The sequence below is a fragment of the Muntiacus reevesi genome, chromosome 1 (assembly GCF_963930625.1).
Source record: "Muntiacus reevesi chromosome 1, mMunRee1.1, whole genome shotgun sequence".
Taxonomy (NCBI): Eukaryota; Metazoa; Chordata; class Mammalia; order Artiodactyla; family Cervidae; genus Muntiacus; species Muntiacus reevesi.
This window is the reverse complement of record NC_089249.1, coordinates 47,582,841-47,597,206: the sequence shown is the minus strand read 5'-3', so window position 1 is coordinate 47,597,206 and position 14,366 is coordinate 47,582,841. Positions and strand designations below refer to the sequence as shown.

Sequence of the window (14,366 nt, the reverse complement as noted above, 5' to 3'; positions counted from 1 at the left end):
GGCTGGCACCTGGACAGACCTTTCAGGGTCTGAGGCTGATCCCTGAGCCTAGCGGACCCCGGCCCGTACCCGGAATCCAGACAGCTGCTGAATGACTGAAACCCAGGTCCTCCAGTACTGCGTGGTTCTGGTGGCACGAAATCTATCTACATTCCTATTGCCCTCCTCCTTCCTGCGTCCAAACACCCAGCTCTGACTCCATGAATCTCCTTCCCTGAGTCCCCAGGAACTGACCTGATTTCTCAGTACACTGCTCTGACCCCTCTTCTGAGGATCCCTGTCTCACCCTCCCTCCTCTGCTCTTTAAGCAACAAAGCCAGTACCCACCCCCAAAAAACACACAGTGGCCAAAGACTGTAAAACATGTATTAAATTTCACATCCATGGTTGGGAAGCCATCCTCACAGAGGAAAGAATTCCAACCCTGTAACAGTGGCAGTCTAATTCAACCATCCACTGAAGGCAGCGGAGGCTGGCGGCCGCCTCTGGACTGAGATTTTCTCCTCTTTGCTGGCGGGGGCCGGCTGGAACTGCAGGAGGACACAGTGGGAGTCTTAGGTCCCTTGGGGGTGCCATTCTGTTTCTGGAAGGCAGCTTTCTTGAAAGGTTGCTCTGCCACCTGCTGCTTAACCTTCTCAGCCCCTGTGGTGTTTCCAACAAGCTGGTTTCGGTCCTCAGGCTTGGGTGTGGCTTGGGTCTTAGAGAGGGACGGTGCTCTGGGCAAGTCTGTGTTCATGGCCTTGGGAGGAGCACGCTGCTTCCAGAAGGCAGCTTTCCTGGAGGACTGCAGTTTGGGTGACTGTTGCTTTAGTTTCCCAGCCTCCTTCAGTTCCCTAACCACTGCTGCTGTTACAGCTGGCTGACTACTGTCCTGGAGCTTGGAGGATGCTTGGGCCTTTGTGACAGAAGACACAGCGGACAATTCTACATCCGTCCCTTTGGAGATGCCATTCTGCTTCTGGGAGGAAGACTTCTTGGGATGCAGCTGTTTCTGCAGCCGTTGCTTTGCCTGACCAGCCTTCTTGGCAGGTGTGCTGCCGCTCTCAGACTTGGGGGTCACCTGCCCATTCAGGTTGGGCAAGTCTGGGTTTGCGGGGGTGGATGTCGCAGAATTGCCTGTGGTTAAAATTAAATAGTCTGAGAAATAAGGCCTCATCACTGGGTCATGATCATCAGTGGAGCAGGAAAAGCAGAGATATTAAAGTAAGGAGATTTCCTGGGTGCCACTCCTGGCCAAGTGCCCCACACAACAGGGGCAGTACCCAAGAACAGATCACCTAGATTCAGATTACTTAGTTTCACCTAGCCTCTACTCAAGTCATATTTGGAATCTGTGATAGAGAAGATACCATTACCCATCCATGGGCCAAAGGATTTCAGAGGAAGCTGTGCCCCCTGGCGGCCAGCAGGAGGTGAATCCTGAACAAACTTGAAGCACTGGGCTTCTCTTTTAATCAGAAAAGATGTTTTCTTCCATGCAGCTTTTGATGAGATGCAGAAAAATAAGAAGGCACAGGGAGTAACTAAAAACAAGCTAGTACTTTGTGAATGAAGACTGAGGTATTAAATATGTATCTTTAAAGTTACAGCAAGAAAAACACAGGGTACTTTGCTACTTCTTGAAGAGATGTGTTAACATTCAAATGTGACTCATGTTAAGAGGCACTGTTTATAGAGAAAAGTCACCAAGTTTGTGTGCAAAGAAGTCGGCCTCTCCCTCGTCCAACCAAGCCTAGGGTGACATCCCACGAGGCAGAGCTCTCGGGTTTGTTTCAAAACACCCCACCCTGGCCTTTATAGCCCAGCCCAAACTACTCAAGACAGCCAAGAAAACCATCTGCAATTAGTGAGACTGCAGAGAACTGACGGTTCTGAGGAGTCCTGCACCAGCCAGTGCTGATGAGGCTGAGATCTGTTACCAGGAAGGCCGCCCTGGGCCAAGAAACCACACCCCCGCTGGAGAGCATTCAGGGCTGACAACTGCAGCCGCCTGGCAGAACTGAGGAAAGGGCTCGATCCATGCGAAGCCTTTAACATTCCCAAATGGGGTTCAGGCCTGGGACCAATTCTAGCTGGAATGAAAAGGATCTCTCACTCCAGCATTCAAGGCTAGGCTAGGGGTGCAAGGACCCGTCGTTTCCTGCAGCCACACCCCAAGGTCTCTGGAGGGGTAAAGAGCAGAGGTGGAGATGAAGACAGCAAAGGGCACATCGCTTACCTGTTTGGGACTGCGGGATAGAATTGGAGAATTTCTTGAACTTGGCAATAAAGAAGCCATCCATGTTGTGGGTGTGAGGGTAGAAGCGGCGGGTGGAGCGTAGCGTGGGGTGGAAGCGCCTTTCCCGGAAGCGGGTGAAGCCCTCCTGGCCGAAGTCCAGGCCAGTGGGCACCAGGCGCACGTTTCTCTTTCTCAGGGCGTAGTCCACCACCCACTCATTCTCCTCCACCTGATGTGTGTGGGAGACGGAAGGAAAGCAGAGCTGGAGTTGAAGGGGCGCTGAGGGCATGACAGCCCCAGGCTAGCTCCCTCCCGAACCCCGACAGGCCTCACCATGATGGAGCAGGTGCAGTAGACGAGGTAGCCCCCCGTCTTGGAGGTGGCGTTGACAGAGTCGATGGCGCTCAGGAGCAGCTCCTTCTGTAGGTGGGCACATCGTAGGATGTCCTTCTCATCCTGCCCCCAAGGAGAGACCCAGGCATTGGAATCCCAACAGGGGACTTTGGAAGGAGCGCGCTGCTGGCTGCCTGGGGGGCCCCGTCCCCCAGCTACCCCTCCAAGGCTTCTCAGCTGGTCCCCACCCCTGCACCTTGTTCGTCTTTACAGCAGGGTCCTTGGAGATGATGCCGGTGCCACTGCAGGGAGCGTCCAACAGGACTCGGTCAAAGCCGCCCACCACCTGGGGAAAGGGGAGGTGAAGCAGGCATTCTGGGCAGTGGAACCATACCGTGAGCTTCCCAGGTGCAAGTCTCAACATCCTGAGATCAGGAAGCGGGGAGGGAGACACCCAGCGGGAGCCCCACCTTGGGGAACTGGCGCCCGTCATGGTGGCTGATGATGGCGTTGGTGACCCCCAGCCGGTGCAGGTTGCCCACCACGCTCTTCAGCCGCTCGGCATTGGCATCGTTGGCGAGGATCACACCTGTATTCTTCATGAGCTGGGCTGAAGGGAGAAGGGCACAGGGCTCAGCTGCAGCTTTTCTGCCTCCACACCTGCTGGGCTGCCCCTCTCCCCGCCAGCCCAGGAACCTGCCGGTGAAGCCTCAGCCCTTCCCCAGGAAGCCATGTTCCCCGCTGTCCACCCAGTCTGTGCTGGGCCCTGTGATGAGCAAACCTGCCAGGGTGGTTTTTCCATTGTTACTCAACAGCCTCAGTTACTTCTTCCAAGTTATAACAGCATAATTAAATGGTTACAACTAACTGTATGTAATGGTTGCTTGTGCACACACATGTAACTCTCAGGATCTAAGCAAGACATAAAAGCCAACCTGCGCACCATCACCTCGCCATTCTACAGAGGACCACAGAGGACCAGGGCCCTGCCCAGGGTCATGTGGGCAGGAAGAGGCACCCATGGGGATAGAGCTGGGCTGCCTGGGGCTGTTTCTTGGGCACCCTCGAGTCACTGACCCCACCCCCGCTTCCTGAGGATGAGTCCCCACCCTGCTGGCCCCTCCTCTTACCTATGTAGCTGGTCTTTCCTCCAGGGGCACAGCACATGTCCAGGATCCGCTCGTGTTCCTGGGGTGCCAAGGCCATGACAGGCAACATGCTGGAGGCCCCCTGCAGCATATAGTGCCCGGCCAGGTACTCGGGCGTGGCCCCTGTGGAGGAAAGCCTGCAGGTGACGCGCTGGGACGAGGGCAGGGGTGGAAGGGCTCCGGGACAGGGCGCACTCACCAATGGGCACCGAGGAGTCATACACCACGAGTCCTGTCTTGGACCACTTGCCCAGGGGGTCCAGATTAACTCCACGATTGATGAGTGCCTAGAGGTTGAGACCGATGAAGGTTTTAGAACCTTGAAGTCGACTCTGAGAGAGGGTGGAGACGTGAGGACATGGCCAAGCCAGAGGCCTGTGGCACCATAGCCCGACAATTGTCAGGATGCACTCAGCACAGACGCGCTGAGCAGTTTCTCCCATCTCTCCCGGTGTCTCCCCTTCCTGGGCCTCAGGTTCTAACTCAAGGTCTGAACTCCATCCCCATGGAGCAGACTGCCAACTCTTGCTCTTTCATCTCCTGGAAGCAGAACCCAATCTTCCAAGAGCCTCAGCCCCCTTGCCATCAGTTGGAACATTACTGGTGACAGCACTTTAAAGACAGTTGTCAGGTTATCTAACACCAGAAGACACACCACACACAGGGTCACACCACTGCCTCTAAACCCGTTTTTTAACCTGGAGCCCCTGAACCCTCGGAAACAATGAGCTTCAAGTAGTGCTTGCGCCTGTGTGTCCTGTCTTTTCCTGCAGGCAAAAATCGAGGTCTCACCAGCTTCCCCATGACTGACGAGGCAGACATCGCGACCCATCTCTCTTTGAGGCAGCACTTCCATCACCGCCCAGTCACAGGAAGCAGAGGCTGAGGGGACGAGCTTCCCACTCCACAGGGGTCCTCGGCTCTGAGCCGGCAGATCGACTCAGCTTGGCACCAGGCCTGTCAAGGTTTGCCCCCTGGACTGTGGCCGGAAATGCTCAGGGTGGCATCCAGGAGTCTCTGGATGCACAGAAGTCACTGCCTCCCACCCCTCACCTGAGCAAGGTCCCGGCGCCGGGTCTTCAAGGTGTTGGTCCTGAGGGTGATGGGCCGAGGCACCTCGTTGGCTTCCAGGAACTCCACCAGCTGGGACAGAGGACGGCAAGGGGGGAAGGGGTCAGGCTGGCCAAGGAGCTCCACCAGGAGAGCAGACGGCCAGGAGGCCAGCTACCTCCTTACATGGGGGAAGAGGAAGGACATGCAGGAACAGCGTCAGGGACGAGCAAGTGGGTACCTCGGACAGAGGGAAGAGGTCCATGAGCTTGCCCAGCAGGAAGTCTCCGTAGGAGTAGTAAACGGCCAGGTCCTTGCGAAGCCGCTGCAGGTATTCCGAGCGGGACCGACCCTCCTCCCGCTGAGTCCCAAAGTCGCGCAGCACGCCCACTATATCCTGGATGCGTTTGTGAACACGCTGCAAGTCTGGAGCCTGGGCATGTGGGCCCATTAAGGAACTGTTTCTGGGTGTGTGCATAATGCGGGGAGAGCAGGCCTGGAAACCCCTTCTCACAAACACATCCCCCCAGACCCTGCTCTGAAAGGATATCCTGCTCCATCTCCCCAGCAGGGGGCAGCACAAAAGGCTCCTCCTCGTCCACATTGATCTGCAGGCCCCCCTCCTCGTCCTCTCCGGGGCCTGACCCTGCAGACGCCTGCTCCTCTTCCTCCTCTGCCTGCTCCTCTTCCTCCTCTTCGTCAGTCTCCTCCTCGCTCCACTGGCCCCTGCACACAAAGCCAGGAGCAGGGCGGCTCACAGATCAAAGCAGATACCTCCTCCTTCCTTGAGCTTTCCTCCTCCCCAGCTGCCACCTACGTTCCATCCGAAGAAGAGTTTCCACAACTCACCCAGCAACTGCTTCCTGGGCCTTCTGCTTCCGAGCAGCCCTTTCAATGGGCAGCAACTGAAAAGAGAGACAAGCGGCTGGCAGTGCAAAGCCGGCCCATCCACCAGCCCACAGAACACTTCCCACCTATTTCTTCCCTAAATACAAACGTTTAACCCTTGCTCCCAGAAAGAAATACAGACCCTACAAAAGTGACTGTACGCTTGGCACAACCATTTACCATTGTTGAAATAAAACGAGGGATTCAAAGGGTTCATTATACTGGTCTTCCCACACCGTATGTACACGGGGTGGTGACAAAAACTGCCCCGAGGGTGCCCGTTTTGCCGTATTTCCCCCCACACTTACTCTACATCATTTTTCAGTTAAAATCATGATGCATTTTCAAGTTTGCCTCTTGCCTTTCTCATTCACAGTTAGAACACAAGCATTTTCACAGACATATTGGCCAAACATTGATCTCATGTATGAATGAACTTTAATTCACTTAAGTAAACTGGACATTTTGGAAGCTTCCAGAGTTTTGGCATTATGGTCCACACAGATGGTGCCTGGAAACTTCAAAATGGTAGCTCTGAAGAAAGGAGGGGGTTCATGGGCAAGGGGTGCAAGTGGACACTTTACTGGATTTTGCTTGAACTTTTCTAACAACACAAAGATATGAACTGTATAATATGTAATAACTTCTTATACTTAACAAGTAAACCTCTGTCTACATCCTTGATTACGTTCCTAAGGTAGAACTGCTATATCAAAAGGAAAAACCTGTTTAAGATTCTCAGATACCAGAGGATTTTTAAGAAAACTTTTAAAAACATTATGCACATTTCTATTGCCATCAGTGGGGACATTTAAGTGTGCCCTTTCCCACATCCTTACCAGCACTGAGCATTCTCATGTTTCAAAGTACTCTATCCCTATCTATGGCTCTTCTAAACTTGGTAATCAGTGCTCTGAAAGAGTTATGGCCCACCAAAGTCCCTTTTCTCTACTCAGGCTTACCCTCATCACTGAGAGACAGTCAAAGTGATCTGGAAAGACTCTAATAAAAGGCAAGGATCGCTTCTGGGAGACCCAGAGGGATGGAACTCACCTCTTCACCGTCATCCTCATCTTCGTCCTCTGAGTTGGAGTCCGCTCCATAGTCATCTATCATATCGGCATCACTGTCCTCGGAGCCCCAGAGGTCCCCCTGCTTCACCACACCATCCCCTTCAGAGTCTTCCTCCTCCTCTTCTTCACTGCTATGGGTTGGTGCTGGGCGCTTCTTGCCTCGAGCAACGTTAAATAAGGACAAGGCTTCCTTCTTACCAGGTGTCTGGACGGCTCCTGCAGAGACCCCAAAGGGTTTGCAGAATCCTAGACCAGCGGCAGCCACACCCTGATGGAGCCTGCCCTCTCTACCCCTGAGAATATCCTCTGGCTGTTGCTTTCATGTCAGAAATGCTCAGCGAGGTCCCTCCTTCCCCAGGACCCAGAGGACTCCTAACATAGCACCCAGCACTTATTTTCACTGACCTTTTGGTAGCTTCCCAGGCAATGGTTTAGCCCCAGGGGACTTTTTCGTCTCGGGGGCTCCAGCAGAGCCCGACCTCCTCTTGGCTGCCCTAAAACCACATAAAAAGTGGAAAATGGAACACACCTCCAGGCTCTGCCACCTCCCAGGGCAGGGAAATGTGGCAGTCCCCAACAGCCCTTCCCATCAGCTTGATCACATGGGATCACATGCTGAAAGATGAGCAGGACCGATTTAATCTGTGTAATGTAGGTCTGGACACTCACCTCTTTCGAGCACGACTCGACAGCCTTTTTGAATTTTCATCACCACCTGTTTAAAAAACAAACAATCAGAATTGAACATTACAGAAAAAATGAAAAAGAACACTGGAAGAAAAAATAAAAGGAGAAACAACTAGAACACTAGTTAAAGGGAATAAATTGTAACCCACTCCACTGTGTTCTGGGGGCTTCCCTGGTGGCTCAGACCATAAAGAATCCATCAGCAGTGCAGGAGACTCAGGATTGATCCCTGAGTTGGGATGGAGAAGGGAATGGCAACCCACTCCAGTAGTCTTCCCTGAAGAATCCCGTGGACAGAGGAGCCTTGCAGACTACAGTCCATGGGGTGACGAAGAGTCGGAAACGACAGAGCACATACACCATTGTGCTCTCCCAGGAGCCAGGTAACAGATGCCAAGGAGACATCTCCATCTGGTTGTTCACCAACCAAATCCAAAGTGGACCTTTCTCCAGACTGATTTCAATGGCATCATCACCATTCTGATAACACAGATTCTTTCTTCTGCTCTTTCTTTTACTCTCAACTAATCAGTTACCAGAGATTCCCTGGTGGCTCGGTGGCAAAGAATCCACCTGCCAACGCAACAGACACAAGTTCAATCCCTGGCTCGGTTCCCTGGCAAAGGAAATGGCAACCCACTCCAGTATTTTTGCCTGAGAAATCCCATGGACAAAGGAGCCTGGCGGGCTACAGTCCATGTGGTCCCAAAAGTCAGCCACGACTGAGGTGACTAAACAACAGCACAATCAATTACCAACCACAGGTTCCATAACTGCTGCTGTTCCTATATTCTCTAAATAACTTAACATATTTAAATCTCAGCTCTTTGATAATTATCAATTACAGACAATTGATAATTGCCTGCAAATTAAACTCTCAGCATCCACTTTCTAAGCAGCACCTCTCTCACAGGACACTGGGGTGATATGAGCCCAAAGGGTTCAGCACAGTGTTGAGCACTTGCCAACACCTCAATTAATCACATCTTTTATAAAAGGATGGAAATGAACTACCTGCTCCTTCTCCCCTCCAGCCCTCTCTTCCATGCAGTAGACAACCAAGTGTTATGCAGGAACCAGATTTGTGGTTATCATCTCCATCCCCTCCACAACGCAGTTCACAGTGACTGAACTGCCCCCCTTCCCAACTTTCACTTGCTACACCATTTTTTCAAAATCCAACTTCTTTACAGAATCTTTTTAAGCTCTCTTAACTCTATGGCTTGCCCCTTCCTCGGAGCTCCCTCAACAGTGATCACACTTCTCCTTGCATAGCTTCTTGTGTCCCTGCCGCATCTTCCCTAAGTTCTAAATGCTAATGAGAGTATTTCATTCATACTAGCCTTCTAGTAAATCATTACAAAGCTCTGTTTAAACAGAAAATGAACACACAGACCAAAAAAAAAAAAAAAAAACACGAAGGAGTTAGGCCATAATGGAAGAAAAACCCAAAAGCGGGAGTATCGGGAGCGGAAGGAAGCACGCCTGACCCTTACCTGCAGGCAAGAATTTAGCGAGTTCGGTCTCTGCACCTTTCTGTTTCCGGGCCTTTCGGCCCGGCCCGCGCTTCTCCTTCTTCGTAGGGTCCAATTTGCGCCCCATGGTCCTAGGGAACATAAAAACGGGAGGCGGTAAACGTGCTGAAAGGGAAAGGCAGACCGCAGACGGTCTGCAAAGGGCAGTGACTCCATCAGAACCTGGACTCAGCAGCCCCCTCGCCCCCGAGGCCTAGCCAAACCTCCACTCCACGCTGAGCCCCGGGCTCTGGGTCCGACGCCCGAGGTGCCCCTCCAGACGCCCCAATCCAAGTCAGCGTCTCACTCTCTCTCACCCGACTTCGTTCACACCCGCCCGAAGCCTCGGCTCACCTGGAAGAGACAGGAACGGAGTTCCACGTGCGGCTCGGCCAGGAGATCAGACGCCACACCACGGAAACGTCTCGCGCAGGCGCACAGCGGTCCCAGAGGTCCCGCCTCTTCCGGCCTTCGGGTCCGATGAGGAAGCCGGAACACTAGCTCGTGAGGCCGGCGCGAGGCCGGGCAGGATTCCGTGGCGGACAGCTCCGCTCTCCCCGCAGGCGGAGAAGGCGGTGCCCACGAGGCATCTTCGACTTCCCTGCCCTCCACTCCGGGCGTGGGCCTTTGGCCTCGTAGAGTTCAGTTGGAAATATTGTACCCGGAAGCCACCCCTTCCCCTCGAACACTGGCGCCAGAACTGGGCCCTCCGCCTGACGTCGCCCGGAGATCGGGGCCCCCACGCCTGTGACGTGGAAACCCTCTTCCTAGACCGCAGGACCCGCGCTGCCCCTCAGGTAAGGCTTCTCTCGGCCCAGGTTCCCATCTTGGAGGTCGGGAGGAAGGCATCTCGTGTCCACATTTTACCCACGCAAGTTAACAGAAAAACCGACTTCAGCCTTTCTGCAAGTAAACACCAAGGTGGCGCTCGGTTGGTTAAAATACTGTACCAGCCCTGGTTCCACCTTCACACTGCGAGGAAGATCCTTTCATTTTATGCATGATATCTCTACAGCTTGGAGAAGCCTGCTTTCGCAGGCTCGCGCACGGCTCAGGTTGTGAACGCGGGTGGCGGCTGTGCACAGGGGACAGCGTCCTGCCCGGAACACGTGTACAGATGGGAGACTCGACTCTTCCGTGGACTCTGATGATACAAGGAAACCCCTATCCTCCAATTACACGTGTCCCAGGGCTCCCGTCACTCACTCACCCACCTGCACCTACACCCACACTGAACCAGAGCACTAAAATACAAGGAAACTTTTATTTTCAGTTTTCATCAAGAAATCTGTTTTTTTTTTTTTTTTTTTTTTATGCTTTTGGTTCTTTTCTTTTTTTTTTTTTCCACTTTATTTCATTCTAGCCGCTCAGGGGCTGGAGCCACTGGGTTCCTGGTATTAAAAAGATGCCAACAGAGGTAGCTGTGTCTCGCCCAGGGGCCCGGCCCACTGTGAATACCCCCCAAAAAGGAGAAAACAAAACACAAAATCAACCAACAAAATAAAACCGGAAGGAGGAAGAAATTCAGATCATTTTCTTCAAGCCTGGCGGGAACCCACAACAGTTCGTGTGTAACAGACGGTGTTACAGTGGGGAGAAGCCAGGGCCCAGAAGGCCAGCCCGCCAGCTCCCTGCAGATGGCCCCGGCGCTACTGCTGCACGTCTCTCCAGCAGGAAGGGCACCACTGCCCCTCACTCCCTCCCCTCCCCTAGTGCTCGGGGGGCTGTTCCTCTACAACTTAGAAGATGGGGCAGAAGGAAGGAGAGGGTCTCTCGGGCCCCCAGGGGAGAATCTGGGCAAGGGAAAGTGAGGAAGGTCACTGCTCAGCGGTGGAGGTGGTATTTTCCATCTGGGTCTTCACTGCTGCTGGGCTACCTATAGGAAGAGAAGGCCAAGGGAGTCAAGAGTTCCAAGACCACAGCAACCCACCAGATCCCAAGAGAACTCACTAGTAAGCCCACCCCGCTGCCCAGCCTGTAAAGCTAGGGACAGACAGCAAAGTTTCCAAGTTGCGTAATGGCTCTGTTGAACAGCTGGCCAGAGGAAAATGGTCCTATACCTGCTGTGGAGGTGGTTCAGGTGCCCGGTTTGCCAGGCGACTGAGAATATTACGCTCAGACATCTGTAGCCTCACAGCAACTGGGGGGATTCGGGCAATAGTGGCTGGGAGTCGAGTCACATCAGCTTTCATGTCACTCAGCAGTTCTTCTAGCTGTTTCAGAACTGCATGGGGAGAAAAAGAGGCGGTGAGCCGTTGTGGTCAAGACCCAGGTCTGTCCTCCCATATGGGGACCATCCCCTCCCCCTAGTACTTCTCAGTAACCGAGTAACTGATGTGCTGAAATACTGTCATTGTCACTGAGTCACCTGACTTGGCTCCACCACATATTTCTTATTCCTCATGTTCCAGTTCCAGCTGCCCATGATTCTATGATTTTAAAGTCACCTGTCCCGTGATCCCTGTTTTCTCTTATTTCCTCCACTTCTTGAATAGTTATTCGTTTCCTTTTCTCTTTCTTCTCCTTTTGGAGCTCTCTCTTCTTCCTTTATACCAGCCTTCTTTCTGTTTCTTCACCTTCCACCCGCCTCACAGTGTCTTAACTTTAATCAGAAACTGCATGTTGAAAACGGTCTAGAATTTGACAGGATATTAAATCACCTGAAATTACCTCTACACTACCACAGATGAAGCTACATTATTCTGCTTAGTTTCCACCTCCAAGAACTTCAATATATTCGAGTTAAGAGGCAAAGAGCTACTGTCCTTGATTGCCTCTAAGATGTCAGCTGCCTGAGGAGGAAGGCGAGGATCCCCAGCATACCCTAAGCTCCCAGACAAAGGGGCTGGTGAAAGGCTGGGGCCAGAGGAGTAACCGTATACTGGGGAAGGGCAGAGAAGGAAAGAGGCCAGGTTGGCAGGAGGCAGGGGAGCCACTGGCTACCTTTGTGCAGGACTGCATTAGCTGGCTTGTTTCCTGCCATGGACTCCTTGGACAGGTGCTGATGACTCTCCGCCAGACACTCCACCTCAGCAAAGCGGGTGTTGAGGGCCATGGACGGGTGAGAGGGGTCCTCGGACATGTTGAGGTAAGCTGCTCGCCGCAGCTGCTCCTCAATCACCAGGGCTTGTTCTAAGAGCTGGACAGGAGACAGGAGGAGACAGCAGTCAGACTGACGCTCCTCTTGCTTGCTGCTGAGGGTCCTCTCGAAACCTGTAAAGAACTTCACGGATGGATGCTCCCTCCCCCTCATCTGGCAGTCCAACATTATATTACTGCCTTTTTTACTCCTCTTTGGAGGTCTGTGTTTTTTAAAGTTCTTCACCCTTTACTGATTCCCCCTTATACAAAAATGATAAATATTCAATTTAGAATATAACATAAAAAGAATTCAAATCACAATTCCACCTCCAAAAGATAATGTTAGAGGTTTTTCATTACAGATTTTTTTTTACAAAATTAGATTCTATATATGTATTTATATTGCTTTCATTTAAAGTTACATAGTAAGTGAAGTCGCTCAGTCATGTTTGACTCTTTGCGACCCCATGGACTGTAGTCTACCAGGCTCCTCCAACCGTGGGATATTCCAGGCAAGGGTACTGGAGTGGGTTGCCATTTCCTTCTCCAGAGGATCTTCCCGACCCAGGGATCGAACCTGGGTCTCCCACATTGCAGGCAGACGCTTTACCATCTGAGCCACCAGGAAAGGTTAAGTCTTACACAGTAAGACTCTTTATAAATAAAATATGACTTTAAACGGTTGCATGGCAGTCATCCTTTGGATATAACTACCCTATCACTTAAGTTGTTTTTCTTTAAAAAATTATTCCTGTTGTTTCTTTTCTTTCACCTCCATATCTCACTTCCATTCCTTTCCTTCCTCAAATAGGTAGTCCTTTTAGTATATCTACTTTTTGTGGATTTTCTTGAAGATAGTATTGTTTCGTGTGTTTTTTCTAATTTACAGAATGTTTTTCTGTACATAATTTTCCTCCTTTCCCCATTACGTATCTTTTTAAAAGGTCCATTTATGTTATAGAAATGTATTTTATCACTTCTTCTACCTGCTGCTGAATGCTGTGATGTGAATCCACATTTTACCTACCCACACACCCAGTGTCGAAGATATTTGGTTGCCTCCAGACCCCACCACCGAAACTCATATTGCAACAAACACTTGACATGTCACCTGAAAGAGCTGTGTAAAAGGTCCTTTGAAACATTCCAAGGGACAAAATGTTCATACTTGAGTTATGAGGCTTATTTTACTCAATGATCCTCTGGTTCTTAAAAAGAATGAATCCATTAGAGATCAGGGTAAAGGGAGTTATGAGAATAATGGACTGTTGTTTCTTCCACAAGACCTGCCTACATCAAGGTGTACTAATTTATGTCAAACAGACCAGACACCTACCTGTACCCTCCTTCACCAGCTCCCCTCCCTCTTGCCCCAAACTATAAGCTTTCTCCAGAATCAGCGTTCTCCCAAGAGCTCTCTCACCTCTTGGCATCAGCCAGCCCCTCTATGCAAATGGGGTGGTGCTTCTCAAACCTGTACCTCAGGCACCGATTGTTCTGTTCCCACTTGTGCATGGCTGATCACTTTGATCCGACTTGTTGATGGTACTGGGGTATTTACTTCTCAAAAATACCAAAGGATTTGTCTAGAACGTAACTCACTCTTCTACAAACTGCTCGCTCTCCTCACTTATCTGATTTGCTGATGATAATTTAACTTTCTCAGCAACTCAGACTCAAAACCTCAGTTGAGTCTCACTCTTTTGTATCTCAAATCCAGTCAAGTAACTCAGGGGTCAGCAAACTATGGCCTATGGGCCAAATCTGGGCCACTACCCATTTGTGGATGACCCAAGAACTAAGAATGGGTTTTTGACTTTTAAATGGTTGGGGAAAAAAGTAATAGTTTATAACACTTCATATAAATTATATGAAGTTCATATTTTAGCGTCAATAAAGTTTTACTGGAACACATTCATACTTACTGGTTTATCAAATATGGCTGCTTGCACGTCACTACAGTTTGTCTTATAAAGGGGCCTGAAATACTCTGGTCCCGTAACAGAAAAAACCTGCTGACCCCACAGTAAATCAATAAGTCCTAAAAATTCGTCAAGTGTTTCATTTCCTTTATCTCATCCTTTTCCACAGCCAGTATGAGTTGAGGCCTTACTGCCTCATGAGTATAGAGTAGTTCTGTAATCTTATGGAATGTTCTATTTCAGTTTCCCTTGGTCTTATCAAAACCCTTCACAAACCCTCAATAGCTACCCATGAACTCTAAGGTGAAGTCAAGCCTCCAGCCTTGCCTCTCTCTCCAACCTACCTCCTACCACCACCACCATGAGTGTCTCCTACACCCTACCTGGACTATTGGCTGTTTCCAAACACCCTACCTAAAGCTCTACAGCCTGTATACCCAACCTAAGCCTTT

General features: G+C 51.0%; 2 protein-coding genes across 7 annotated transcripts in view; both read right to left on the bottom strand.

The window, feature by feature from the left end:
- Window positions 1–348: 348 nt before the first annotated feature.
- On the bottom strand, window positions 349–9,398 carry NOP2 (NOP2 nucleolar protein). The gene is made up of 16 exons (XM_065942149.1): window positions 9,266–9,398; window positions 8,894–9,003; window positions 7,380–7,425; window positions 7,116–7,204; window positions 6,691–6,926; window positions 5,599–5,654; window positions 5,300–5,475; window positions 4,991–5,190; window positions 4,753–4,842; window positions 3,899–3,986; window positions 3,682–3,822; window positions 3,022–3,161; window positions 2,808–2,897; window positions 2,552–2,674; window positions 2,219–2,447; window positions 349–1,116 (listed from the first exon to the last, which is right to left on the bottom strand). The coding sequence occupies exons 2-16, from the start codon at window positions 8,997–8,999 to the stop codon at window positions 446–448; spliced, it is 2,481 nt and encodes an 826-aa protein (XP_065798221.1). The 5' UTR covers window positions 9,000–9,003; window positions 9,266–9,398; the 3' UTR covers window positions 349–445.
- An 842-nt stretch (window positions 9,399–10,240) lies between these two features.
- Window positions 10,241–14,366, bottom strand: part of CHD4 (chromodomain helicase DNA binding protein 4) — a 29,692-nt gene continuing 25,566 nt past the window's right edge. For 3 of the 6 annotated variants that reach the window (XM_065942123.1, XM_065942137.1, XM_065942128.1), the window contains exons 38-40: window positions 11,852–12,050; window positions 10,972–11,135; window positions 10,241–10,787 (exon numbers count right to left, since the gene is read on the bottom strand). In XM_065942123.1, the coding sequence (XP_065798195.1) occupies window positions 10,770–10,787; window positions 10,972–11,135; window positions 11,852–12,050 (381 nt within the window). In that variant the 3' untranslated portion in view covers window positions 10,241–10,769. The remainder of the gene's footprint in view (window positions 10,788–10,971; window positions 11,136–11,851; window positions 12,051–14,366) is intronic. The other 3 variants (XM_065942126.1, XM_065942132.1, XM_065942118.1) reach the window with 2 other exon arrangements.